The following is a 27,747-nucleotide window of genomic DNA, read 5'->3' on the forward strand; positions in this document are numbered from 1 at the left end:
GGAAGAGGCACGCGTTTCCCTTTTTTTTTTCCTTTTCCCCAAGCTCAGCAATTTTCTTTGGTCTTTGGACACACTTAACGTGAACAAACAGCTCGTGCAACACTTTGCACTTTCTTCGTCTTAGGCTGCTATGCTGTCTTTTCCTTTTAGACACTTTGCCAAGGTAAGATAGGGTGCGAATGACAGATGGGGGGGTGGGAGTAGGGGAAGAGAGCAAGTTGCTTTGCCCACTCGAAGTGGGAGCAGAGGTGCGGAGAAGAGGGGTGGTTACTTCATTGGTAACTTCTGAGGAGCGCTTTGGAGCCGGCGGTCTTTGATGTGTGGAGCCTCTTGGGATGGGGAGCGGATGACTTGAATTGCAGAGTAGCGGGGATCTGACCTTAATGATCATTTCCCCTCCCCCAACCCGCATGGAGGGTGGGTGGGTAAAAGATTCCCACATTCTGTTCAATTCTTCTGCTTCTTCTCTGAACAGCAAAAAGTTTCACTGCTCCAGGAAAGAGCCATCTCCTCCCTCCCCCCCCCTCCATTTTATATCTTTTGTTTTGAATGGGACTGTTAAGTGTGCAAGTTTAGAAATCGGAGTTTCTTTGGTAAGGAGTTTATATGCCCGCCTGGGGCTTATAGCAGGGATCTGATAGCGGCACAGATCGTTGCCATTCTGCTACTCAATTATTATTTAATTCTGGCTAATAGCTCTTGGAAGCGGCACAGAGCAAGGCGAAGAGTTATCTTGACGTTCAAGGCTGAGACACTATTATCAGCGGAAACCTCTCCAAGCAGTCATGCTTTGCTGATTTTTATGGGCTAATTTTTGTAGCATCTCCCTTTTCTTTCACATACTGTCCTATCTGACATTGCAGCTTTGAGGAGAGGAATTACAGAAGACTTCAGAATTGGTTAGGGCCTCCAGCGGCAGGAAGAAAAGAACAGGGAGAGATCAGAGACAAAACTTAACTTTTTGCAGCTACTCGGTGACCTGACTAAAGGTCCCTTGGCAGTAGCTCTTGTTGTACCCTGGAACTGTCAATAAAATGACCAGCTCCTTTGAAAATTGCTCTTTGATTTGCAGACTGTATATCTCGATTAGATGATGTCATTATAACTCTCCTGTGTAAAAACAAAAAAAAAAGATGAAAGTTTAAAGATGGTGTGGCAAATATTTGCAACCTGTCAAATATTCCTTTCCTTTTAAAAAGGAATTTTATTTTATTTTTCCTGGCAAACAGTGTTGGAGCATTCCACCCTTAAAGCCAAACTTGATGCATTCTTAAGTTTTGCTCCTTTGCTGATGCAACCTATATGAGGCTGTTGCATCATCTGCAGAGGAGATGATGGTTGGATGATAATCCCTTTAATAAAGGAAATGAAAGGCAATTGTTTTTTCCCCTCAAGGTGCCTGTCATTTGTGGTGACTGCCTTACTTTGAAATGAATTTAGTGGTGGGAATGAGGGAACTGGTTCAGGTTTGTTTGCACACATGTAGCCAGAAGTTCTTCTCCAGCTGGATTTACTAGCTCAGCAGCACAAACAGAAGATTCTGCTGTTTTACTCAAAAGAGGCCTACTTGCCCATCTGCTGCACAGAACCATCTCTGTTTTACCAGACCTTGAAATTGACTGTCCCGCTCATCCCTCTAGCTTTGTCTTTTGAGTTCTCACTCCACTGCTCATTCACTGAGTCAAATGGCTAGAAATATAATTCCTTGCCTGAGTTCCATTTGGGTAACATGCTGTAAGGAATGTAAATGCCATTCTGCAAATTCATTGAGACAACTTAGAAGTTGACTGGCTTCGGCAATTTTGGGTTGCGTTCTTTCCAGTATATGGGACCGTGTTCCTTAACGTTAGCAAAAGTAATATTTTGCCTGCATGACCCCCTTCCCCCCCAATCTTCAGAAACTACCACTGTGCTCAATAGCTCAATAGATAGAAACTTGTGATTTAAGGTTCTTGCTGCCCATCTGATTTGTGTGCTAATAGTCTCGTTCTGACATGAACATAATTGCTACTGGTCACTGCTGCAAGAGCCAGCATGGCAGAGTGATAGAGTCTGGCTGAAGATCTATGCTGGGTCACTGTAACTTACTGGGTAACCTAGTCCTTACACCATCCTCCTCCTACCTTACAGCCTCCAAATGCAATGCACTATTTCGGAGTTGTGGTATTAATATATCTGGAGAATTTCAAGCTTCATAGGCAATAATTTCCAAACTTGAATGGCCCCAGATGCTTTTTAAATATAATTCCCACCATTCTTTGCCATTGCTTATGCTGATAGTAGAGCAGTAAGATCTGGGGACCCAAGGGTGGAGATTACTGCTGTTCTGTACCAGTCTGCTACTGGCCCTGCAGAAAAGGCAGGGACAACCCCTTTACAAACGGCAAGAGGCTGGAATTAAGCCTGCCAAATTTATTAACATAAAACAGAGCAAAACAAGACACCAACCATGAAACAGGAGCTATGAAACAGGAACTATTCAAGCGGTTGCCTTCAGCAAACCAGCCCTCCCACGCATTCCCCTTTTATACAGTTCAGGGCGTGGCTTCTCTCTGCCTCCTTCCGAGGTGCCCCATTGCCTTCCTTTGTTTACTCCTGATTGACTGCCTCCTGCGTCGGGCGTCCTTAAACAGGGCCAGCTGTGGGTCATCTTCATCCACGCTGTCAGGCTCACACAGCTGGGTCTGCGTCGTGACCAGGTGGGAGGGGCCTGGCTGAGGGCTCTCATCAGCAAGATCTTCAACCCCCTCAGCAAGCTCTTCAACACCCCCCTCCTCCTCTGAGTCGTCCAACCCAACTGCTGAACCCACAGGCTGACCCTGAATCACAACAACTGCCAAGTCCTAGTTTGGCAGTATCTTTCATGTGATCTTAATTACATGAAGGAAGAATTGGACTGTACCCTAAGCCTTGCAAAGGATATCTTTGAGGGATCTGGCTCTTCCCTCACTGGTCTTGAAAAAGGGAAGCTGTTTTAAACATATGGGAGTGGAGATTTTCTATATGCGAGCAGCCTTTCCCCCAATAGAAGGACAAGCATTGCCTTTTAAGATTGCTATCAATCACCTGGGGATGCTTCACTGAACTTAAAACTAGCCCTGCTGATCAGATCTAGGGCCATTTTAGTCCAGCGTTTTGTTCTCGCAGAGGCCAGTCAGATGTTTTTGGGCCTCACAGGCCAGATATTCCTCTTTTCTGTCATAATTCCCTTGCAACACTGTTTGAAGGCACTGCATCTTATGTACTATTACGAGTGATGATTTGGGAACCAGAACTCTCTGTTCCCAGAATGCTTTTCTTCTGGCTATGAAGGTTTTTATTTTAAATAACTATTTTACTGCTTTGGAAGACTTGTCTCTTTGCTCAGTTGTTCTCTTTCTACAATTGTTCTGTTTCTTCTGTCAGATAATAGGCCCGGGGTCCCATTCTGGAATAATCTAAGAAGAATGGGACCAGTAGGAAGGATTTTTCTATGGTAGCCCTTCCACTGAAGAATCTGTTGTCCTTGGAGACGTATTTGCCCCCCTCAACCCTGCTTTATAGGAAATCTCCAAACCCTTCCTTTTAAAATAAGACTTTGCTTGTCTTGGTACCTGGCAAGGGGAGAGATCAATCTTCTTATTTAAACCAGTCATTTCCCCCTAGACTTTCCCCAATGTCATGCTTTCTTTCCTTATTCAGATTGTTGACCACAGTAGCTTCCAGGTTTGGGCTCTCAAATGAAATTTAACTATAATCATTGGGTCCTAAGGGATGGGATTGATTGGCATTCTTATCCCACCGCATCTGGAGTTACAAAGCTTTCAGTCCCAGGTGGCCATTTTGAATATGTATTAATGGGGTTTCCAGTAAAGGATTTTGCCTCCTGTAGATAATATACAGTACATGTATATGATTTTTGAAGAATTGGTTGTTTTCTGACTGGAATGGCTTATGCTGGCTCTCTTGTGATTCTGCTCTTTTACCTTCTCAGCCCCTACAAAGATGCTGCCAGGCAAGGGGGAGTCTGCGGGCCCAACACAGCAAGGCAGCTGTAGCTTCTTCCAAGGAGGCATCGGGCTGGACCGGACAGGAGAGCTTGGCAGAAAGTGACCCTGAGATGTGGGAGTTGGTGCAGCAAGAAAAGGATCGCCAGTGCCGGGGACTAGAACTCATTGCCTCAGAGGTGAGTGAGAGAAGCAGCTTCTTCCTCAACCCTATTGCAACGCGCTCTACATGGGGCTGCCCCTGAACTGCATCCAGAAGCTCCAGTTGGTACAAAATGCAGCAGCCCGCGTGGCTTTGTGCAGACCTTGGTGTGCACCTCTCCTGCAGGAGCTGCATTGGTTACTGATTTGCTTCCGGGTGCAATTCAAGGTGCTGGTTGTTGCCTTTAAAGCCCTTTATGGCTTGGGACCAGGTTGCCTGGTCTCTTGCCGGTCACATCTACCTGACCCACTAGAATGGGGAGGCAAAGAATGTTTTGGGTCCCATCCCCTAAGAAGATGCAGAAGAAGGGCCTTCTCCATGGTGGCTCCCTCTCTCTGGAACATCATTCCCTTGGAGATTAGACTGGCCTCCACTCTAACACTCTTTTGGAAGGCACTGAAGGCCCAGTTCTGCCAGTGGGCCTGGGGAACCCAGAGCGGGATAGAGCCCGGCAAATGGCTAGTTTAATGTGTGTTGTTGCTGGGGGGGTGGGTTGGGTTATTATATTATTTTATTTTTCCTCTTGTTATTTTATTTTATTTTCTTACAGGGTGTTTTTCTGTTTAGGTAGGCCGCTTGTGCGAGTAGGTGGCAATAAAATTTTTCTAAAATAAATAAATAAATAGATGCATTTTAATTTGGATCTTTCCAATGAGGAAATATTGTCATCTTCCTTGATTCTTAAAAAACATATACGGGTAATCCTCGACTTACAACAGTTCATTTAGTGACCGTTCGAAGTTACAGCAGCACTGGAAAAGTGAGTTATGACCATTTTTCACACTTATGACCATTGCAGCATCCCCATGGTCACGTGATTTACATTTGGATGCTTGACAGCTGACTCACATTTATGAGGGTTGCAGTGTGCCGGAGTCACGTGATCCCCTTTTACGACCTTCTGACAAACTCAGTGGGGAAACCAGATTCGCTTAACAGCTGTCGCGAGAAAAGTCATAGAATGGGGCAAAACTCACTTAACAAATTCCTCACTTAGCAGCATAAATGTTGGGCTCAGTTGTGGCCGTAAGATGAGGACTACCTGTATTCAGCAGAGGCTTAGGTACTTTACTTCATAACGAGAAATGTACCCAGATCTTTAAGAGTACAAATTAAGAAGTTTTGGTTCTATTTTTCTTATGTCCATCATACTTCCTAGTACAGTAGCGAGTCAGACGTTTCTTGAAAATCCACACTCTTCAAAGGTGATAGAGTCCCATCCTTTCATGGAAGTAATTCTCCCTCTGCAATGGATATGTTATCCCTAAGCATGGCAAATGCCCATTGGTAAACTGGTCTGATGTCCGTTCATTTGTCTCATTCCAATATTTTCTTTTTAAGTGCAGATTGAAAGTCTCTAGGTTCAACTCTTTGCAGCTACCTAGGGAACCTTGTTGGGACTGTTGTTCCACTGAATTAGGTTCTCTATTTGCAAACTCCCCTTCATGGATTACTGCCTTGTCGTGGCGAAGGGGCTTGTGTAATTCAATGAAGCTATGAGCTATGTTGTGCAGGGCCACCCAAGACGGACAGGTCATAGCAGAGAGTTCTGACAAACCGTGATCCACTGAAGAAGGAAATGGCAACCCACTCCAGTATCTTTGCCATGAAAACCCTATGGACAGTACCAAAAGGCAAAACGATATGATGCTGGATGATGAGCCCCTCAGGTCAGAAGGCGTCCAATATGCTACTGGGGAAGAGCAGAGGGCTAGTACTAGTAGCACCAGAAAGAATGAAGCGACTGGGCCAAAGCCAAAAGGACGGTTCTATGAAGCCCTACAGCATCTTATAGAACTAACACCCCAAAATGATGTCCTTATCATCATGGGGGATTGGAATGCTAAAGTAGGAAGCCAAAAGATAACCGGAATAACAGGCAAGTTTGGCCTTGGAGTACAAAATGACGCAGGGCACAGGCTGATAGAATTTTGTCAAGAGAATTGATGGTCATAGCAAACACTCTTTTCCAACAACCCAAGAGATGGCTCTACACATGGACATCACCAGACGGTCAACACAGAAATCAGATTGACTATAGATGGAGAAGCTCTATACCAGGGGTGTCAAACTCAATTTCACTGAGGGCCGCATCAGCATTGCGGTTGCCCTCCGGGGGCCGGGTGGGTATGGCCTGGGTTGGCGTGGCCTACTGGGTGGGCGTGGCTAGAGTGCGTATGGCCTACTGGGTGGGCATGGTCAGCTCTACATCGTTCGCATCAAGGGTGCCTATGGGGGCCTGGGCAGGAGTGGGACAGATGTGAGGGTCTCTGGCAGAAGGAGGGTCTGTGGGCCAGGGCCAAGGCAGTGGGGGCCATTCCCTCACTGTTTCCAGGATGGCTTTGTGGGCCACATGAAACCACTTCGCGGGCCGGATCCGGCCCCCGGGCCTTGTGTTTGACATGTCTGCTCTATACAGTCAGTAAAAACAAGATCAGGAGCTGATTGTGGCTCAGACCATGAGCTTCTCATTGCAAAGTTTAGGCTTAAACTGAAGAAAGTAGGGAAAAGCACTAGGCCACTCAGGTATGAATTAAATCATATCCCTGTTGAATATACAGTAGAGGTGACAAATAGATTTAAGGAATTAGATCTGATAGTCAGAGTGCCTGAAGAACTATGGACAGAGGTTCGCAACATTGTACAAGAGGTAGCAACCAAAACCATCCCAAAGAAAAAGTAATGCAAGAAAGCAAAATGGCTGTCTGAGGAAGCTTTGCAAATAGCTGAGGAAAGGAGGGAAGCGAAAGGCAAGGGAGAAAAAGAAAGATACACCCAATTGAATGCAGAATTCCAGAGAATATCTAGAAGAGATAAGAATGCCTTCTTAAATGAACAATGCAAAGAAATAGAAGAAAACAATAGAATAGGGAGGACCATAGATCTTTTCAAGAAAATTGGAGACATGAAGGGAACGTTTCATGCAAAAATGGGCATGATAAAGCACCAGAATGGCAGGGACCTAACAGAGGCAGAAGAGATTAAGAAGAGGTGGCAAAATTACACAGAAGAACTATACAAGAATGAGCTTAACATCCCTGATAATCACAATGAGGTGGTCACTGACCTTGAGCCAGACATCCTAGAATGTGAAGTAAAGTGGGCCTTAGAAAAGCTGAGCAACGACAAAGCTAGTGGAGGTGACAGTATTCCAGCTGAGCTATTCAAAATCTTAAAAGACGATGCAGTAAAAGTGCTACACTCAATTTGCCAGCAAATTTGGAAAACTCAACAGTGGCCACAGGATTGGAAAAGATCAGTTTACATTCCAATTCCAAAGGAAGGCAGTGCCAAAGAATGTTCAAACTATCGCACCATTGCACTCATTTCTCATGCTAGTAAAGTTATGCTTAAAATCCTACAAGCTAGACTCCAGCAGTATATGGATTGAGAACTACCAGAAGTACAGGGAGGATTTCGAAGAGGCAGAGGAACTAGAGATCAAATTGCCAACATACGCTGGATCATGGAGAAAGCTAGAGAGTTCCAGAAAAACATCTACTTCTGCTTCATTGACTATGCTAAAGCCTTTGACTGTGTGGATCATAACAAACTGTGGCAAGTTCTTAAAGAGATGGGCATACCAGACCATCTTATTTGTCTCTTGAGAAACCTATATGTGGGCCAAGAAGCAACAGTGAGAAACGGACACGGAAGCACTAATTGGTTCAAAATTGGGAAAGGAGTCCGGCAAGGCTGTATACTGTCGCCCTGCTTATTTAACTTATATGCAGAGCACATCATGAGAAAGGCAGGGCTAGATGAATCAAAAGTTGGAATTAAGATTGCCAGAAGAAATATGAACAACCTAAGATATGCAGATGATACCACTCTAATGGCAGAAAGTGAAGAAGAACTAAAGAGCCTCTTGTTGCGGGTGAAGAAAGAGAGTGCAAAACTTGGGTTGAAACTTAACATCAAGAAAACCAAGATCATGGCATCTGGCCCTCTCAATTCCTGGCAAATAGATGGGGAAGAAATGGAGGTAGTGACAGATTTTATTTTCCTGGGCTCCAAGATCACCGCAGATGGGGACTGTAGTCAAGAAATTAAAAGACGCTTGCTCCTGGGGAGGAAAGCCATGGCAAATCTAGAGAGGACACTAAAAAGCAGAGACATCACCCTGTCAACAAAAGTGCGTATAGTCAAGGCTATGGTCTTCCCAGTTGCAATGTATGGCAGTGAAAGTTGGACCATAAAAAAGGCTGAGCACCAAAGAATCGAGGCCTTTGAACTGTGGTGCTGGAGAAGACTCCTGCGAGTCCCTTGGACTGCAAGGCGATCAAACCAGTCAGTCCTAGAGGAGATCAACCCTGACTGCTCTTTAGACGGCCAGATCCTGAAGCTAAAACTCAAATACTTTGGCCACCTCCAATGATAAGGAAGGACTCACTGGAGAAGAGCCTAATGCTGGGAAAGATTGAGGGCAAGAGAAGAAGGGGACGACAGAGAATGAGGTGGCTGGATGGAGTCCCTGAAGCGGTAGGCGTGAGCTTAAATGGACTCCAGAAGATGGTAGAGGACAGGAAGGCCTGGAGGAACGTTGTCCATGGGGTCGCTATGGGTCGGACACAACTTTGCAGCTAACAACAACAACATTTGCAAACTATCTTATGAAATTGTGGTAGGAAGTATACAAGTCTGGAGTGCCTTTCCTGTTGTCTTGCGATATTAATGGATGAAGAAAGGATTATAATTGCCTTTAACCAGAAACCAACAACCTATATTTTCATACTGCCTAGCCAGAGTTTAAAAAAAACAAACCATTTTTTCTTTCTTTCTGGATTTGGAGTTAGGAAAAAACAGCAGCTCCTTCTCGCCTTCTGCTGGATATTCACCCCCACCTACTTATTGCTTTGCTTCCAAAGCGGCCATTACAGCATTGGCTGCACTTGGATGGTTGAAAGAAGGAACAGCTTGATCTTCCTATTGTCTTTATCTGAATTAATTTGTCACTCCATAAAATATGGCATTTTTCTTTTGTTTAGCATAAGAGAACCAGAAATGTCATTGAGGTTCACTTTTTTTTTTTTGCATTTTTCATTTTCTTTTTTCACTTTCTTCAATTTCAGAATTTCTGTAGCCGGGCTGCTTTGGAGGCCCTGGGATCCTGTCTCAACAACAAGTATTCAGAAGGATATCCAGGCAAGAGGTAATGTACTTTATTATGGGACCATGTAGGGAAAAAGATAGTAATAGATTGATAATAGACATGAGAATGGATTAAAAGAGACAGAAGTTTGCCTTAGAATAGGAAAATACAAGTAGACTTTAACTTACAATGGTTTGTTTAGTTTGTTTAGTTAACTTACAGTGGTTTGTTCGAAGTTACATCAGCACTGAAAAAAGTGACTGATGATTATTTTTCACACTTAAAACCACTGCAGCATCCCCATGGTCATAGGATCAGAACTCAGACCCTTGGCAACTGACTCATATTTATGACAGTTGTAGTCTTCTGGGGTTACGTGATCGGCTTTTGCAACCTTCTGACAAGCAAAGTCAATGGGGAAGCCAGATTCACTTAACCATGTTACCACCTTAGCAACTGCGGTGATTCACTTAACAACTATGATGAGAAAGGTCGTAAAATGGAACAAAACTCATTTAACAAAAACAGAGACAAATAGGCTGAAAAATAGTTTTTATCCCAGAGCTGTAACCGTATTAAATACCACTGTATAGTGCAATGTTGAAGTGCAATATTAGGGGCAGAGCAATGGTGAATAGAATGTAAAGGATATGTGTATATGATGTATATTTTTACTTGTGGTTCTTACTTGTGTATAGTGTGCACTGTGGACAGCACTTAATTTCGTTGTGAGATGCACAGTGACAATAAAGATTATTCTATTCTATTCTGTTCTGTTCTGTTCTATTCTATTGCCATTATTCTATTCTATTCTATTCTATTCTATTCTATTCTATTCTATTCTATTCTATTCTATTCTATTCTATTCTATTCTATTCTATTCTATTCTATTCTATTCTATTCTATTCTATTCTATTCTATTCTATTCTATTCCTCTACGCTTATTCTATTCTATTCTATTCTATTCTATTCTATTCTATTCTATTCTATTCTATTCTATTCTATTCTATTCTATTCTATTCTATTCTATTCTATTCTATTCTATTCTATCCCTATCCCTATCCCTATCCCTATCCCTATCCCTTTCCCTATCCCTATCCCTATCCCTATCCCTATCCCTATCCCTATCCCTATCCCTATCCCTATCCCCTATCCTCTATCCTCTATCCTCTATCCTCTATTCTCTATTCTCTATTCTCTATTCTCTATTTACAGGTACAGATATATGTAGTCACTTATTCATTCCTCTGTCAGGAGAAGGAAGCCCTATTTTCTGTTCTCTTGGATTATCTGGGAGTGAAGGCTAAGGGAACAGGTAGATCCTACTGAATCCTTCCCACATGCCTGACATTTGCCAGCCAGATGAAATGACTTGCTGTCAGAAGATGCCTGGTAAGGTCCATTTCGGGCCAAATGCAGTTATATGTTGGCTCTGAAACTGACCTCTGATCCTGATGGTGAAGATAAGAAACAGGTTATAGCTATATTTTGGAAACAAGGGGGAAAGTGTTGTATAAACAGTTATTATGGACGAGGTGCAGAGACTTAACATGAAGAGAAGGGGTGTCCAGAACGTTTCATTAAGGAATGGTTGCCAAAGTAATATTCTTTGTACAGTGTGATGGCATGGAGGAGATAGATAAAATTTTCTTCCAGTTTTTCTCTGTTTCAGAGATTATGGTGGCATTGTGGGTTTTTCTATTACTAAGATTTCCTTTGTGGCTATTGATATCTTGATGCAGGTATTATGGTGGTTCTGAGGTGGTGGACCGCATTGAGCTGCTCTGTGAACGCCGCGCTCTCGAAGCTTTTGACCTGGATCCTGAGCGCTGGGGGGTGAATGTCCAGCCTTATTCTGGATCCCCGGCCAATTTTGCTGCCTATACAGCCTTGCTGCAGCCGCATGAACGTCTCATGGGCCTGGATTTACCCGATGGGGGCCAGTACGTGTGTGGATTGGGGAGTGATAATTGGGGAGAAAAGCCTCTGAGGTGTTCCAGTCTAGTAGCATATCAGAAGAGGTGGAAAGGGAGGATTGGGCTGCCACAGCTGGGATAGCTGAGGGGAAAGAGAGGAGGATGGTGCAAAGAATAACTGGGAGGATGAGGATCTGAAGGCCTTATTGATCCACGAGACGAAGGAGCTTGAAGAAGCTGGAAGAGACAGGCAGAAGACCTAGAATGACTCAAAAGTGGCATTTTTGGAGTACCCTTTTTTGACCAGAAATATACAAAACTCATAGAATAAGGCTTACCTCCTCACTGTCTGTCTCTGATTTAGTCATGACCGTGTTTTCTTCAGTTTTGAGCTGTAGACGTTTCTGATCTCTTCTCCGGCCATGGCTGATGTTGAAGAGCATCTGCTCTTCTCTTTCTGGGGACTGCTGTCTCTCGTCCCGCCCCCAATAAACGACACCTCTCTCCATGCTGCTTAATCTCATGATAGCCTTGTGGGGAAAGTGCCTGGTTAATTTGTTCTCTTAGCTTCTTGCCTTGAGTTGAGCTATGATTGAGGCTGAAGCTTTGTCTTGACAGAACGTCTTCCTTTTTCTTGGCAGCCTGACTCACGGGTACATGTCTGATGTCAAGCGTATCTCGGCCACGTCCATCTTCTTTGAGTCCATGCCTTACAAACTCAGTGTGAGTAAATAGGAGTTCAAAATATTTGCAGGGCCCTGATTTTCTTTTCTGTTTCTGACAGCAGGGTGAAAATGCAGGTCTAGAATGCTGTGCTTAAAGAGCTTCTGACCAAAACCTAATGGAGCCTGTGATTTTGGATGCATGCAGAAGATGGGGATGAAGATCAAACTGAATTTTGTAAAAATCTAGATTTGTATGTTAATCTCAATGACCAACCTTGGTCATTGAGAGCCTTGGTGGAGCAGTGGGCTAATGCCTCCTTAAGTAACACCAGCTGCCTGCAATTAGTGCAGGTTCGAGTCCCACCAGGCTCAAGGTTGACTCAGCCTTCCATCCTTCCGAGGTAGGTAAAATGAGGACCCAGATTGTTGGGGGCAATAAGCTGACTTTGTAATAATGCCGCTTGGGGGGGGGCGAAAGCCCTAATAAGCAGGCATATACATAGAATGAAGGCTATTGCTAAGCACATTGATTTGTGCTTTAAATTGTAAGCCGCCCTGAGTCTTCAGAGAAGATTAAAAAAAAACAAAAAACCAAACCACACAGTTTAGCTTCTGCACTGCCAAGGTAGCCTTGTAAGTGTGTGAGCAGTATATTTTCTGAAATCAGAGTTACAGCTGAATACGTTTTCTAGTAGCTGAGGGGATGGTGGGAAGTTTCATTTACACATGGACTGGACTCCCCTGCAGCTGACAGAAATTAGAATAAATTGCCATATTGGTAAACTGTAGATTAAGTTGTGAAAAAAGGAAATATTGGAGAGATATGCTTAAGTTACAGAAATAGGATTCATGAGCACCAACTTTATTCATTCATTTGTGCCCCCAATTCAGTATTGTATCATCCCTTCACTCTTAATAGCTTTGATATCTCTCTTCTGGATATGCTGTGCCTGAAGATCATTCTTCTGAGTAAATTAGATCTTTTACACTTGAGAGTGAAGGTTCGTTCTCCGAGCTTGTGAGTTAGTTTCCAAATGCTTCGTTACCAGGCTAGGTAACATCTTCAGTGGAGTTTGGGGTGTCGGTGTCCGTGTTCTTCTACTTATGTATTTTTTGTACTTGATGGCTTCGTCCAACCTTCACGAGTGACTCTCAACTTCTGTTTTTGCAAAAATGTGGAACAATCGTCCCAACCTAGAGCCCTGTGTTGAATTATATTTTATTTAAATTTTTAAGTTTATGTTTTAAAGTTTAGATTCTGGATGAAGCAATCACTGTTATGCTTGGGTGGTTAAATCTAACCTCGATGTCTGCTGTCAGCTGTTATTTTGTTTTTAATTAAAATATGGGATCACTTTCTCAACTGGTGCCCTTTGGTACATCTGTGTGTGTGTGTGTTAAATGTGAAATGTATGATCTTGCAACTTTCAAGGTGGTTTACAGGATTTTTGACCGTGCTGGTTGGAATTTTCCAGACATTGGGACTTGCGGTTCTATGTGTCTGGATGATGTCTGGTTGAGGAAGGCGAATTCAAAGGATCTTATCTGTCATTCCCACTCCCAGTTGCTTGTTTTCTACCATCGAGGTATAGAAAGAGGCTTGAGGTTGAGGATCCTCATTGTCAGCACTGAAGGAGGAAGGAGAACATCAGAATATATTTAGGCATCTAGTATGGTTTGAAAGGGATTTCTGTTGGTTTTAGTTCTAGCCAGATTCTCTGTGGATGCCCTTGTTTGGATTCTCTTGCAGGTTTTTTTTTAACCTTCTTAGAAAGTCAGGAAACTGATGGTTGGCAGTGTTAACCTAACTACAGTGGCTGGGAAGTGATGTCTAAAAAATATCTATTTCAATATCTTGGCTGGGTTTAATGCAAGCCTCTAGAGATGATGCGTTTCTTGTAGGTTGATCTACACAAGTATTTGTACTAATTTTGCCAGTGTTTGGAAGAGGACAGTACAGGTAGTCCTCAACTTACAACAGTTCATTCAGTGACTGTTCAAAGTTACAACAGCAGTGAAAAAAGAGACTTATGACCGTTTTTCACACTTACAACCGTTGCAGCATTCCCTACGGTCATGTGATGCTTGGTAACTGGTGCATATTTATGACGGCTGCAGTGTTCTAGGGCAGGGTTAGGCAACCTTGGCTCTTTTATGACGCGTGGACTTCAACTCCCAGAATTCCTGAGCCAGTGTGGCTCAGGAATTCTGGGAGTTGAAGTCCATGAGTCATAAAAGAACCAAGGTTGCCTACCCCTGGTCTAGTTTAATGAAGAGAAGGACGAGGGGGGACATGATAGTCGTGTTCCAATATCTCAGGGGATGCCACAAAGAAGAGGCAGTCAAGCTATTCTCCAAAGCGCCTGAAGGCAGGACAAGAAGCAATGGATGGAAACTGACCAAAGAGAGAAGCAACCTAGAACTAAGGAGAAATTTCCCGACAGGCACCTGAGAGACTTGAGTCTCACAAAGCATTATCTTAATTCCACCTCAACTGGCCTTCCTTTTCTGAGACAGTACACTTTTCCCCTTCTTCCCCTTGAACACAAGGAGATTCTCGGCCCTATCTTGCCCTTCCTCAGGAGAACCACCGATAGCCAAGCAAGCCGGCGTCCCAAGCATAGCTGGCTCAGGAATTCTGGGAGTTGAGGTCCACGAGTCATAAAAGAGCCAGGGTTGCCTACCCCTGCCCTAGGGTCACATGATCTGCTTTTGACAAGCAAAGTCAATGGGGGAAGCCAGATTCACTTAACCACCGTGTTACTATCTTAACAACTGCAGCAATTCACTTAACCGTGGCAAGAAAGGTCACAAAATGGGGCAGTTCTCACTTAAGAAATGTCTCATTTAACAACAGAAACTTAGGGTTCAGTTCTGATCGTAAGTCAAGGACTGCCTGTAACGCTGAGCGGAATCGCAGTGAATGAAGAGGTGAGGCCCCATATATTGGCTTACTCTACTATTCTGTAAGGGACGCGGTGGCTCAGTGGGTTAAGATGCTGAGCTTGTCGATCAGAAGGTCGGCAGTTTGGCGGGTCGAATCCCAAGTGCCGCGTAACAGAGTGAGCGCCTGTTACTCATCCCAGCTTCTGCCAACCTAGCAGTTCGAAAGCACGTAAAAATGCAAGTAGAAAAATAGGGACCACTACGGTGGGAAGGTAACAGCGTTCCGTGCGCCTTTGGCGTCTAGTCATGCCGGCCACATGACCACAGAAGACGTCCTCGGACAAACGCTGGCTCTTCGGCTTTGAAACGGAGATGAGCACCGGCCCCTAGAGTTGGAAACGACTAGCGCACATGTGCGGGGGAACCTTTACCTTTACCTTACTATTCTGTAGCATCTTGTGTCCATTGAAAAGCTGTTTTTTGGGGGGGTGGGGGAGAGAGAGAGAATCAAAAGATATTCTACAATAGAGTGTGGGGGTTTGGGTGGTTGGGTAATTCTTGGAGAATTGGCAAAAATCATCATCTCACCCTTTTGAATCCAGTGGTGGCCTTTATCCCTGTTCTCTCAACAAATGAAGACTGTTTCAGTTTCAAAGGGAGCAAGTCTGCATTCAGATCAGGATCTGAACAACAACAAAAAGCTTCTGGATTTTGCCTGATTCTCAGATGGACAGGCTGAAGGTATCCCATGGGTTACCTCCCTCTGGCTCTGGCAGATTGCTTCTTGAAAGGGTAACAGGTTGGCTGTGGGGACAAGAAAACTGTGACAAGAAAAGCCTTAAAATGGGGCAAAACTACTTAACCAATGTTTCACTTAGTAACATAACATTTTGGGCTCAGTTGTGGTCGTAGATTGTGGACTACCTGTATTGATTTTTTTCTCTGTCCACTGTCCAGCCGAAAACAGGACTCATTGATTACGACCAGCTTGAGTTAACAGCCCGGCTGTTCCACCCACGTATCATCATCGCTGGCACCAGTGCTTATGCCCGTCTGATTGACTATGCCCGCATCAAGAAGGTATGTCTTAGTGGATTGGGAGGACAAAAGTTTAAACTGGACAAAAATAAAGTGGTGTGAGCTTACCTGTCCTCATCTGTCCCATTTTGTCAGGTGTGTGAAGAGGTGAAGGCCTACCTGCTTGCTGACATGGCCCACATCAGTGGTCTGGTGGCAGCCAAAGTCATCCCATCACCCTTTGACTATGCTGATGTGGTGACTAGCACCACTCACAAGACTCTGCGTGGTGCAAGGTAAGTGTGATATAGGTGGGCATGTGCCATTTTATCCAGGCAGCAAATATATGCCTCTCAACCAGGGACCAAGGATTTTGGGAGCTGGACGCGGTGGCTCAGTGGGTTAGGACACTGAGCTTGTCGATCAGAAGGTCGGCAGTTTGGCGGGTCGAATCCCGAGTGCCGTGTAACAGAGTGAGCGCCTGTTACTCGTCCCAGCTTCTGCCAACCTAGCAGTTCGAAAGCACGTAAAAATGCAAGTAGAAAAATAGGGACCACTACGGTGGGAAGGTAACAGCGTTCCGTGTGCCTTCGGTGTCTAGTCATGCCGGCCACATGACCACGGAGACGTCCTCGGACAAGCGCTGGCTCTTCGGCTTTGAAACGGAGATGAGCACCGGCCCCTAGAGTCGGAAACGACTAGCACGCATGTGCGGGGGAACCTTTACCTTTACCTTTTTACAGTAATCTAATAATATCTTAAGAGCCATGGTATCCCCCTTTTGTGCAGTTGTGCCAAGGACTATGACTTCAAGGTATTTGCATTCAAAAATCCCATGTTTATAACCTGGCATTTATAGATAATATTGGGCTAGATTCCTGTTTGAATCTGTGGCGAGTAGTTGACATCAATATATATGTTGTGGTTAGTTGCGAAGTTGTGTCCGACCCATCGCAACCCCATGGACAAATCACTATATACAGTGTTGACTAATAGAATAGAATATTTGTAGTGCAGGGTCAAACTTTGGGGTCTTGGTATTCTCTGAGCTTGGTTGTTTCCTTGCAGACGTTTCATTACCCAGCTAGGTAACATTATCAGTGCTATTGCAGAGACCACCAAGGAGCCCATACAGTGTTGAGACAGATATAATGAAGGGTCTGATGCAATGCACAAACCATTTTTCTTCACTTGACCTACTTGTATCTTCTAGGTTTATAGGTTCTGTGGTTTCTCTGCCATTTTCAGTACAGAAAGTGTGAGTTACTAGGGAAACATAGGAAGCATTGTGTTGCCTGTGCATAGTCTGTTGAGCAAGCAGATTGAGCTTTACCAGATTCAAGCCATTGTTGTTGTTGTTAGTTGCGAAGTCGTGTCCGACCCATCGCGACCCTATGGACAATGTTCCTCCAGGCCTTCCTGTCCTCTACCATCTTCTGGAGTCCATCTAGGCTCACGCCTACTGCTTCAGTGACTCCATCCAGCCACCTCATTCTCTGTCGTCCCCTTCTTCTATTGCCTTCTATTGCCATTAGCATTTTCCTGTAAACTTATGTCAGAGATAATTCAGAGAGATTATCTTTGGAGTTCAGTATGAAGTCAGAAAAGGATGGTGCATTGCTGACTAGCGATAAGTGAAATTGCTAGTCAAAGAAAGTACAATCTTGAATGTTGCCTGACTTTTTGCCTGCGATTCAAGGTGCTGGTAATAACCTTTAAAGCCCTACATGGCTTAGGCCCGGGGCACTTGTGAGACCACCTGCTGCCATTATCAACCTCCCATCGCCCGGTTCGCTCCCACAGAGTTGGCCTCTTCAAGGTGCCGTCGGCCAGGCAATGCCGTCTGGCGACCCCCAGGGGGAGAGCCTTCTCTGTGGGCGTGCCGACCCTCTGGAATGAACTGCCTCCGGAGCTGCGGACAGCCCCTGACCTTTGGTCTTTCTGCTGTGACCTGAAGACTTGGTTATTCCAACAAGCGGGTCTGGACTGACTATGTTTTTTAAATTTGGCTTTTATTGAGTTAAATTGTCATGTATCTATTACATTTATTGTTTAATTCTTTTTTAAATTTTGTATTCCATGTTTCTTAAATTTTTTGTTGTGAGCCGCCCTGAGTCCTTAGGGAGAAGGGCGGCATATAAATTCAATAAATCTAATCTAATCTAATCTATATATCAAATTTTGGAATGGTAACAATACAGAATTTTTAGTTTATTTATGTCAAGATAATGATTTAATAGCTAAACAGCTTATGTAACAATGTAATGTAACATAAGGTGGATGATACAATGATAGGAATGACTCAGCAGGGTCTGTGTCTCTTTAAGAGCAAGCAGGGTCTGTATCCCTTTAAGAGCATGAATATAAAAGAGAAGGCTTTTGCTGGAGTGTCTCTTCTGTTTCCTGCTGTAACTGCTGCGTGTTGGAGATTGCTGTATTAACATGTGTATGTATATTGTTCCTGGTATATGATATTGTAGATAGTGTAAGATAAAACGCCATTTAATATAGAACACTGTTTACTGTGTTTACTCCTGGGTTATCTCAGTGCAATAAGACTGTGTGTGCTCTGACTATTTATTTATTAAATTTGTTTGCTGCCCATCTCACCCCAAGGTGATTCAGAGCCAACAGCTCTTGGGGGTTTCTGTTTTACCTTCTTTGATGACTTCTGAGATTTCAGTAGTTACGAAAACAAGAAACTTGCTTTTTTTGTTTATCAATGGAATCAAAAAGGAGGTGAATTTGCTCTCACTATAATTGCTGCTGCTGTTTTTGCTTCTGTAGAATTACTGCAAACACGTGGTCTTGATGGAGGACATGATACGGATGCAGGATTTTTTTTTCTGACTTCAAAGCGGGAATATGTTCAGCCTTGCACCTTTTGGAGCAATATCTGAGAATTTTTGCAATAAGCATCTAGCCAAGAGACTATTGTTTTGACGCTCGCATCTTTGTTTTGCACACAGATCAGGGCTGATTTTCTATCGCAAGGGTGTCCGTTCCGTGGACAAGAAGAGTGGCCAGGAGACCCTTTACAACCTGGAGGACAAAATCAACTTTGCAGTCTTCCCCTCTTTGCAAGGCGGCCCCCACAACCATGCCATTGCTGCAGTGGCAGTGGCACTGAAACAGGTAGGGAAGAAGGGCCCTGTTCTCTTTAGGGGGTGTGGGGTGGTCTTGAGTGGATTTTAGCACACTTACTGGTACTGGCATAAGAGATTGATTTTTGAACCAGTTTAAGATTGGTAGTCAAGCCTTCAGTTTATGGATTCCTCTCAAGTGGGCACGTAGCATCCTCTTATCTCTCTCCAGTTCTAAGTCGGAAATTTAATTGGCCTTTCACCTTGGCCGACGTGGATGTTCCAACCTCTGCACATCCCTTTCCAACCGGGCTTATGTCTCTGTGGAGATGGCTCTGTAGAATCTCTAAGCCATTTCCCCCTTTGTTGTTCTCTCTATAGGGAATCAAGGAAGATATATACTCATTCCATTTAAAAAAAACTACCCTGATAAACAGCACAATGTCTATCCGTCACTGCCGTTATCTGAGCAAGACCCTGACACATCTTTCCAGGTTGCCCCATTTTGTGCTGTCGTTGCATCCATCCTACCTGTGGTTGAAATTCAGCACAAATGTTGTGATTGGTGCTGCTATTTATGCTACGATGATTGTTACCACAGTGTGTTTTATGTACTTCGATTGCAATATTTTAAAAAAAGTTTTATTCATAATTACAGGTTGATGTATTTATGTTGGGCTTTCTGGCCCATGAACAGTAATAAAGATTTTGATTTGATTTGACATGGAATGGGCAAAACTTAGTCTTCTAAAGTCTTGGCCGTCTAGCAGCCTTTAGAAAAGGGAAGCTCCCAACAGGCAGCTAAGAAGAATTTTGCTAAGAGCAACTAACCTGCCTTGGTCCTTTGTGTTTATAGCCTGCTTTGCTGAGGTGCCAGAACAACGTCTCTTGTTCAACCATTGCAAAATATGGCCAACTAGGTCGCTGCTGTCCTGTGGATAGTTTTCAAGTTCTCTATCCTACTTGTATCCCTCAATCTACTTGTAAATCCAGAACGAAGGGTTATTCTTCCAAGCTTTCAGGCTTGTGCTGGAGCTCATCCTCAGGAAACCTTTCTCTCTCCAGAATGTGTCATTCTGAGGATGAGCTCAAGCACAAACCCGAAAGCTTGGAAGAATAAACCTTTAGTCCTGGTGACCAACTTAGATTGGATTTACTTTGGGGCAAACAAACATGAATTCATCACGGTGGAGAGTCAATTACAACTGCGTTTATTGCATTTTGTCTTCCTTATTTGATTCAGCATGGTGGCTGTAATACTTCTTGGGAGAAACTAAGACTTGCATTCCCCAACTTGGTGCTCTCCACAAGTTCATTGGATTTCAGTTCCATGCTGGGTGGGAATTCCAGGAGCTAGGGAATCCTGGACTGAATCTGAGTAATCCAGAGGATGGGAGGTTTTGGATTTACATAGCAGCACGCTACACCTGTGCAACATTTTGGATTTAAAAGAAAAAAAAATTGCTTCAGAACGCAGAATGCAGAGACATTTAGGTAGCATCTGTTGGCAACTCCTTAAAGCATCTTCACCTTTCCCCAGGATTATGCAGCTGCTCTTTGCAGCTGCAGAACAATTCTGGGAAAAGATGCATTTGATTCAAGGAGTTGCTGACAGATGCTACATGTGTGCCTACATGCACTGAGAAATTGTGAAATTGCCTACATGCACTGTGATCTTGTGTTACACATACAATATCCTAGTAATTTAACATTTACCAGTAATACATTTGTTGGTTGTGTTTTTTTAAAGAACAACAACAACAACAACAACAGTGTAATGCAGTTTAAGAGATTCTCTGGAATGCAGCCTTAGTTATTTGGATATATTAGTTTGGCTGGGTAGATAAATAGATTCTATTAATACATCACACTAAGCCATGCTTGTTTTCAGCATGCTCAATTGAACAAGCTGTAAAGAAGGCAGAATTATTCTTGCAGACATCTTGGCTTCTTTGTCTAACTTTTTAAGCTGCTCTTGTCTTATAACTCTGAATTGGTTAGGGAGGTGAGTGAGGGACAGTATCGCCAGATACACTTTAAAACCATGTGCCCCTATTTTCATATAATAGTATAGTTTTAATAGCAATAGACACAGACATACTACATATACCGCTTCATAGTGCTTTATAGCACTCTCTGAGCATATTGCCCCTAACAATCTGGGTCCTCGTTTTACTGACCTTGGAAGGATGGAAGGCTGAGTCAACCTTGAGCCTGTCAGGATTGAACTCCAGACTATGGGCAAAGTTAGCCTACAATACTGCATTCTAACCACTGTGCTACCATCCCCCCTCCTTTAATTGGTAAGCCACGAACAAATCATGGTTTCTAACAAAGAGTTGTTGCCCTAAAATAAATTGTGATTGATTCTGAGTAAGCTTAGCATAATGTGGGAACTCACCTATAAAGTTGTTCTTTAAGCCTTCATGATGTCCTATAATGTCATAAGTTACACTGTAGAAGAAGTAACGCTGATTCTTCCCAACCTTGCATTTCCTTCTCTTTAGGCCAGCTCACCCATGTTCCGAGAGTATTGTCAGCAAGTCCTGAAGAACTCCAAGGCCATGGCAGAGGCATTGCTACAACGAGGATACAATCTTGTTTCAGGTATAGTGAAGACCTGCCGTTTCCGCTCAGCAAGAGCACACATGGGAGCAGCAGATTTTGTCTGGGCTGAGGTGTTGACCACACTATGTGAAAATAATGTGTTTTAATGTTCTCCCCTGTTAGTAGCCACCATATAGAATGATTCTTAGGTAAGAGAGGATAATTCTAGGCTAGTTTTCCATATGATGGGTGGGTGGATGGATTTTTTTCATGTGGGATAGAAATCTCCACCAGCAGTCTGAATTGGTAAAACCCAGCTAAGTTGCACCATGTCCTCCTTCTTTTGATGAATGAAGAGACTGGTTGTTCAGGCAATATTCATGAAGAAGGGGCTGTACAGGTAGTCCTTGACTTACAACAGTTTGTTTAGTGGCCGTTCAAGGATACAACGGCACAGGAAAAAAAAGTGAATTATGACACTTTTTTCACACTTAACGATCGTTGCAGCATCTCCTTGGGTCACATGAACAAAACTCAGACATTTGACAACCGGTTCGTATTTATGACCGTGGCAACGTCCCAGGGTCACGTGATCTGCTTTTGTGACCTTCTGACAGGCAAAGTCAATGGGGAAGCCAGATTGACTTGAACAACTGTGCTATTAACTTCACAAACGGAATAATTCACTTAACAGCTGCAGCAAGAAAGGTTGTAAAATGGGACTCATTGAACAAATATCTTGCTTAGCAACATAAGTTGTGGGCTCAATTGTGGTCGTAAGTCGAGAACTACCTGTATATAGTGCAGATAGGAAGGTCTTTAGTTATTGGCAGATGCGTGCTTGGTAATGTAGTCAGTCAATGAAAGAATGTGAACAATATTGTGATAGGAGGCAAGGCATATTCAGTCAAGGACTAAACAATATTTTCAAGCAAGATAGAATCCCTATTATGTTGAGATAAACATAACATGAGATTTGTGTCAGGGGAGGTGTTTGCTTAATATTGCTGTATATGTAGTTTTCAGAGCTATGTGCCTGGTAATGGGGTAATTCTTAGTGGGTACAATGGAGGTCACTATTGTCCCCAGGTGAATCAGGGATTTAGTAAAAATATTGCCCATTATAGTAAAAAAAAATATGCTTTTCTAAGAGTTTTCTGTGTCATCTTTTCCTAGTAAAAATTGCCTTCTCTTATGTTATAACAATTTCAGGAAAATCAGATTAGAGATATATATATTTTTAGCAGTTTCGGCTATTGCTTATAAAAAGGAATAAACGTTAAGTTCAAGATGGATGTGAAAATGAACTTTTCAAAGAAGTCATGTAAACCAACCTGTACAGGGGGGCAGGGCAGCTTTTATTATCTGCATCTCTGCTCTGGGAGCTGAAGGGAAGGTGAATTCTCTACCCTTTTCTGAGACCTTCAAGGAGGACATAGTTAACCTATGGAAATCACCGACATAAGATTGGTTGGCTTGGAGTATGCAGTCAGTAACCTGAAAGACTTTGTTTACTTCATGAAGGAGATATGCACCGTATCTGAGCTGTGATCAAGAGGTGATTTAGACAGAAAGAGCTGGACAAGAAGCACTTTTGCCTTGAAAATCAGCAGGGCAAATTTTATTTGCATGTTAACTGTCATCAAAAAAAATTCTGAATGGACTTCTAATTCTAGAGGTATAGAGCAGTCTGCACTTGCTGATAGGAAATATGGGAGTTGTTCATTACATCTGGAGGATACCCTACCAGGCTGGGCAAAGGCATTATGGAGGATTACTGGCGATTAGACAGATTGCCTAGAGAAAACTTAACTCTTCTCATTCTTTTGGACTAGGTGGCACAGATAATCATCTAGTACTAGTGGATCTGCGGCCAAAAGGCATTGACGGAGCCCGGGCTGAAAGAGTATTGGAACTAGTGTCCATCACTGCTAACAAGAACACCTGTCCTGGGGACAAAAGTGCTTTGACACCTGGAGGTTTACGACTTGGTAAGAGCAAGAAGTTAAAAAAAAGTTGTGGTTGTTCCTCTTTCCGTCATATATTCAAGATGGACGGTATTTAATATTTGTTTGTTATGTATACGTAGGGGTGTGGGTCTATACCAGTGTTTTTCAACCTGGAGCCTTTTAAGAGGGGTGGACTTCAACTCCCAGAATTCCCCAGCCAGCATCGCTGGCTGGGGAATTCTGGGAGTTGAAGTCCACCCCTCTTAAAGGGCTCCAGGTTGAAAAACACTGGTCTATACATATGTGTATATAGTATGGTTAGGTGTGTGTCATCTATGTGTTTCACTTTGAGAGTGGGCAACTAAATTTCATTTTTGATGTGTGCCGTTGTGCCCACAGTAAAAAAAATGACAGTAAAGGTTATCTTAGCTTTTTTCATAGCTTTGGATAATCTCTTGAAATGATGATTCTGCACCATAGCAACCCTAATTTCAGATGCATTGAAAATATTGCTTTTCCCAATAATGGCCAACTAATTTAGAAATTCAGGAATGGGTGCATGTTTCATTAATACAGAATGCACTACATCCAAGGTTACACAAACATTGTTCAGCAAATACGGTGACATTTTTGGGCATCCTCAATCTATAGCATTTTAAGCTATTTTGGGAAGACCCATGGGGGCTGGGAAGAAGAATCCATTCAACGCCTACTATTCCTTTAGCTGCTGAACTTATTTAGATATAATCCTTGCAAACACTGAGGTTGCAAGATTCAGAATATTGAGAGTTTTATGTTTTTAAAGTCCTGTAGAGATAGCTTCAAAAATGTCACAGAAGCCTTATTAGCCAAATAAATTTAAGCAGAGTGGGTGAGTATATAATAATAGCCATAGAAGGCAGATTTCTATTTGTTACAGGCTAAAACTACTTTCTCCCTCAGATATACACATAAGGCATGGGCTGTGGAATATTCAGATTTGTTCTACAGATCATTGAAGCCTTCTCATTCTGCACACCTGGCCCTGTTGCTCATTCCTTCAAGACTTCCCTCAGAGCTTCAAAGGCTAAGAATTGATGAGAGCTTCTACAATTATAGGTTGTGATTCTGCAGCAACGTCTCCCAGATGTGGCAAATTTGCACACCATTCTTCATGTTGAATCATCTGTTGCTGACCATTTCTTATACACATTTTACATTAATCTCCATCCCTTACCTTGCTGTGGAAGAACTTGTATATACACAAGGGAATTCGTAAACTGAATTTACACTCCCATATACGTGGGAACTTTTCTTGTCTTCCTTATGCACCACACAGCCTTACCCACCCAGGGTTTCACAGTATAGTATTTATTTGTATGTTTGGTCTTTAGATGGTAAAAGCAACACCTCTGGAGTTCATTTCGACTTTTTCCACAGGAGCACCTGCGCTTACTTCCCGGCGGTTCCAGGAAGCTGATTTCCAAAAGGTTGTTGAGTTTATTGATGAAGGAATCCAGATTGGACTGGATGTCAAGCAGAAGACCTGTAAGTCAATGTGTTATACAAAGCCAGCATCTGCTGGTACTTATTGGCCAAGTTCTTTTCTAGTCAGCGAGCTGAAGTAGAAATTGCATTGGTTGAAAAAAGGGAGACATGGTGGAACTACTTGGTTATGTTTGGTGCATTCATTACATCCTTTGCTATATTTTAATTGTGATTCAGCTGAGACTCACATGGTAACAAGCATCCTGTAAATGCTGCCTACCATCTTGTTAGTGATCTGGCTATGTAATGTCAACATACATTCAGCATATGTTCAACATACATTCAAATTTTCCCACCAAAAAATGAAAATGGATTAATGTGCTAACACCAACTAGTCTAGTTATTTTTGTTTTTGTTTTAGTTTTCTCTCTGTCCTGGAATAGAGGGAAAGCAAATATATAATACCAAAGGGGAAATGGAAACCCAGTAGCCAAAAGGCAACCTTCCTCAATATAATGTCCTCCAGATGCAGCGGATGAATTCCCATGTTCACCAGTCAGGGCAGGGGAAAACTGCCTTAGGGATTATAATTATAATAGAGAAGTAGGAAGTATTTGGGAGAATTGCTGGATCAGAGGGTTTTCTCCTGTGACTCATATTTTTCCATGTGTTGACAACCTCCAGTTTATTGAGCTGCTTTCTTTTTTCCCCCCACAGCCAAACTGCAAGACTTCAAATCCTTTTTGCTTTCTGATCCAGAGACAAAGCAGAGGTTGTCAGATCTTCGGCAGCGCGTTGAAACCTTTGCCCGTGCCTTCCCCATGCCTGGCTTTGACAAACGTTGAGATATGGTTCCACCAAAAACTGGCCAGCCGTTACACCTAGATGGCTAACAAGCTAGACATGAAGAGCCCCTGAAGCCTTGTCTCTCAAGAGATTTGTCTAGTGGAGCCCCTTTTCAGAGAGGTGATCTCCTTGGCCATTTTCCCCCCTCTGTTCCTAACCCCCATTTTATAATGACTAAAAAAAACACTTACTTGTGTAAAAACAGGACTTGGCTCTGATTGACAGTACATGTATCACATTATGCGGGATGACTTTTAAGAATTAAAGTGATTCACCTCTTTCTATGAATGAAGACACTTGAACCTTTCTTTCTTTCTTTCTTTCTTTCTTTCTTTCTTTCTTTCTTTCTTTCTTTCTTTCTTTCTTTCTTTCTTTCTTTCTTTCTTTCTTTCTTTCTTTCTTTCTTATTTTTATTACATTTATATCCCGCCCTTCTCCAAAGACTCAGGGCGGCTTACAAGCTTAGCAGTACTTAGCAGAACTGCTGCTTTAATCATTTCTGCCTGCAGATGCCTTCTATATGTACGTATATAATGCAAATGTTTCTCTGCATGTATGTTGTTGTTAGTTGCGAAGTCGTGTCTGACCCATCGCGACCCCATGGACAATGTTCCTCCAGGCCTTCCTGTCCTCTACCATCTTCTGGAGTCCATTTAAGCTCACGCCTACTGCTTCAGTGACTCCATCCAGCCACCTCATTCTCTGTCGTCCCCTTCTTCTCTTGCCCTCAATCTTTCCCAGCATTAGGCTCTTCTCCAGTGAGTCCTTCCTTCTCATTAGGTGGCCAAAGTATTTGAGTTTCAACTTCAAGATCTGGCCTTCCAAACAGCAGTCAGGGCTGATCTCCTCTAGGATATGCACAGTCAAAGATGTGAAGGTGAATGTAACCCTTGTTCATCATAGTAATGTTTTGACATACCACAGAAGTAGACAACATCATGCCTTGAAACAATAGATCACCTCATACACATTGCATCATATCAAAGGCTTTTCTAATTAAATAGATCCTGCTGACTCTCCACAAGGAAGATGAAGGTAAAGGGCAAACACCCTCTCCATTGTTGTCCTCCGGCCACTGGCATCAAAAATATGTGACTTCTGATGTTGGTGGCAGCGTGGAGCCATTGTGACTAGTAACCACTAAACACAACATAAACTCTGCGGAAACGCTTTTGCGCTTCTCTCACTTCGTGAATGCAGGTGGCCATCTATGGTAACCTATTTCCATTTTTTTGAATAGGTGTATCATGGTTTAATAGTGAAGGTTTATCACACAACAAGGTGGTAGTCTGCACTATCTATTTAAATGGGGACAGTCATCTTGCTGCCATTCCCTTCATTCCTGAAAGTTTGACCTGTGCTATTCACAGAAGCTCTTCTCCAGTGTAAACCTTCAGCAAATGAAACCACAATTGCGTGGATCATGGGTCTGTGGGAAGCAGGGAGATAGGCTTTGGAGCCTTCCTCCCCTAGATGTCATCAGGTCAGTGCATCTATACTTGAACCTCTTCCTCCTCCTCACTTAGTCATGGTAGATTGCTAAGCAGCATCGGAAACCAGCAGTGCAATGGAGAGGCCCTTCTCCCAAGGGTCATGTGGAATGGAGAAGCCAGCCTGAGCCACATGTTGAGAAGCAGGGTAATGCCCTGAAGGAGTTCCTTAGAAAAGAGACTGGACAGCCCTTTGTCTGAAATGGTATAGGGTTTCCTGCCTGACCAGGGGGTTGGACTAGATGACATCCAAGGTCCCTTCCAACTTCATCATCATCATCATCATTAAAAAGGCAACTATCTACCATGACAAAGTCTTGTGGAGCTTTGCAAGTGGACTAATCCACCCAGCTCCTTCACAACCAGGCAAAAAGAATGATTAAAAATATGAGATCCATAACCTAAACCTTAACAAATGTGCAGCTGTGGGGTAGGCCTTTGCTCATTGAGGCAGTGCTGAGCATCAGCTTGTAAGTGGCTGTGTGGACACTCTTGCCAAGTTGTTACCTAATCAACCAGCCGTCATAAATCTGGTGTCTTCCCCTGAAGTGTTTGTTGCATTTCTCAAGATTTGCTACTCAACGAGGAGCTGGATAGCATC

At 43.2% G+C, this 27,747-nt stretch overlaps 1 protein-coding gene across 2 annotated transcripts; it reads left to right on the top strand.

Moving 5' to 3' along the window:
- On the top strand, window positions 1–25,944 carry SHMT2 (serine hydroxymethyltransferase 2). 2 transcript variants are annotated; one of them, XM_081320887.1, is made up of 12 exons: window positions 1–163; window positions 3,974–4,165; window positions 9,261–9,340; window positions 11,023–11,223; window positions 11,838–11,919; window positions 15,705–15,827; window positions 15,921–16,060; window positions 18,734–18,899; window positions 21,355–21,454; window positions 23,230–23,385; window positions 24,763–24,870; window positions 25,528–25,944. In XM_081320887.1, the coding sequence occupies exons 1-12, from the start codon at window positions 131–133 to the stop codon at window positions 25,653–25,655; spliced, it is 1,509 nt and encodes a 502-aa protein (XP_081177013.1). In that variant the 5' UTR covers window positions 1–130; the 3' UTR covers window positions 25,656–25,944. The 2 variants fall into 2 exon arrangements, with proteins under 2 accessions (XP_081177013.1, XP_081177014.1); XM_081320888.1 differs by lacking the exon at window positions 11,023–11,223.
- The last annotated feature ends 1,803 nt before the right edge of the window (window positions 25,945–27,747 follow it).

This window comes from Vipera berus (assembly GCF_964194415.1).
Source record: "Vipera berus genome assembly, chromosome: 2".
Taxonomy (NCBI): domain Eukaryota; kingdom Metazoa; phylum Chordata; class Lepidosauria; order Squamata; family Viperidae; genus Vipera; species Vipera berus.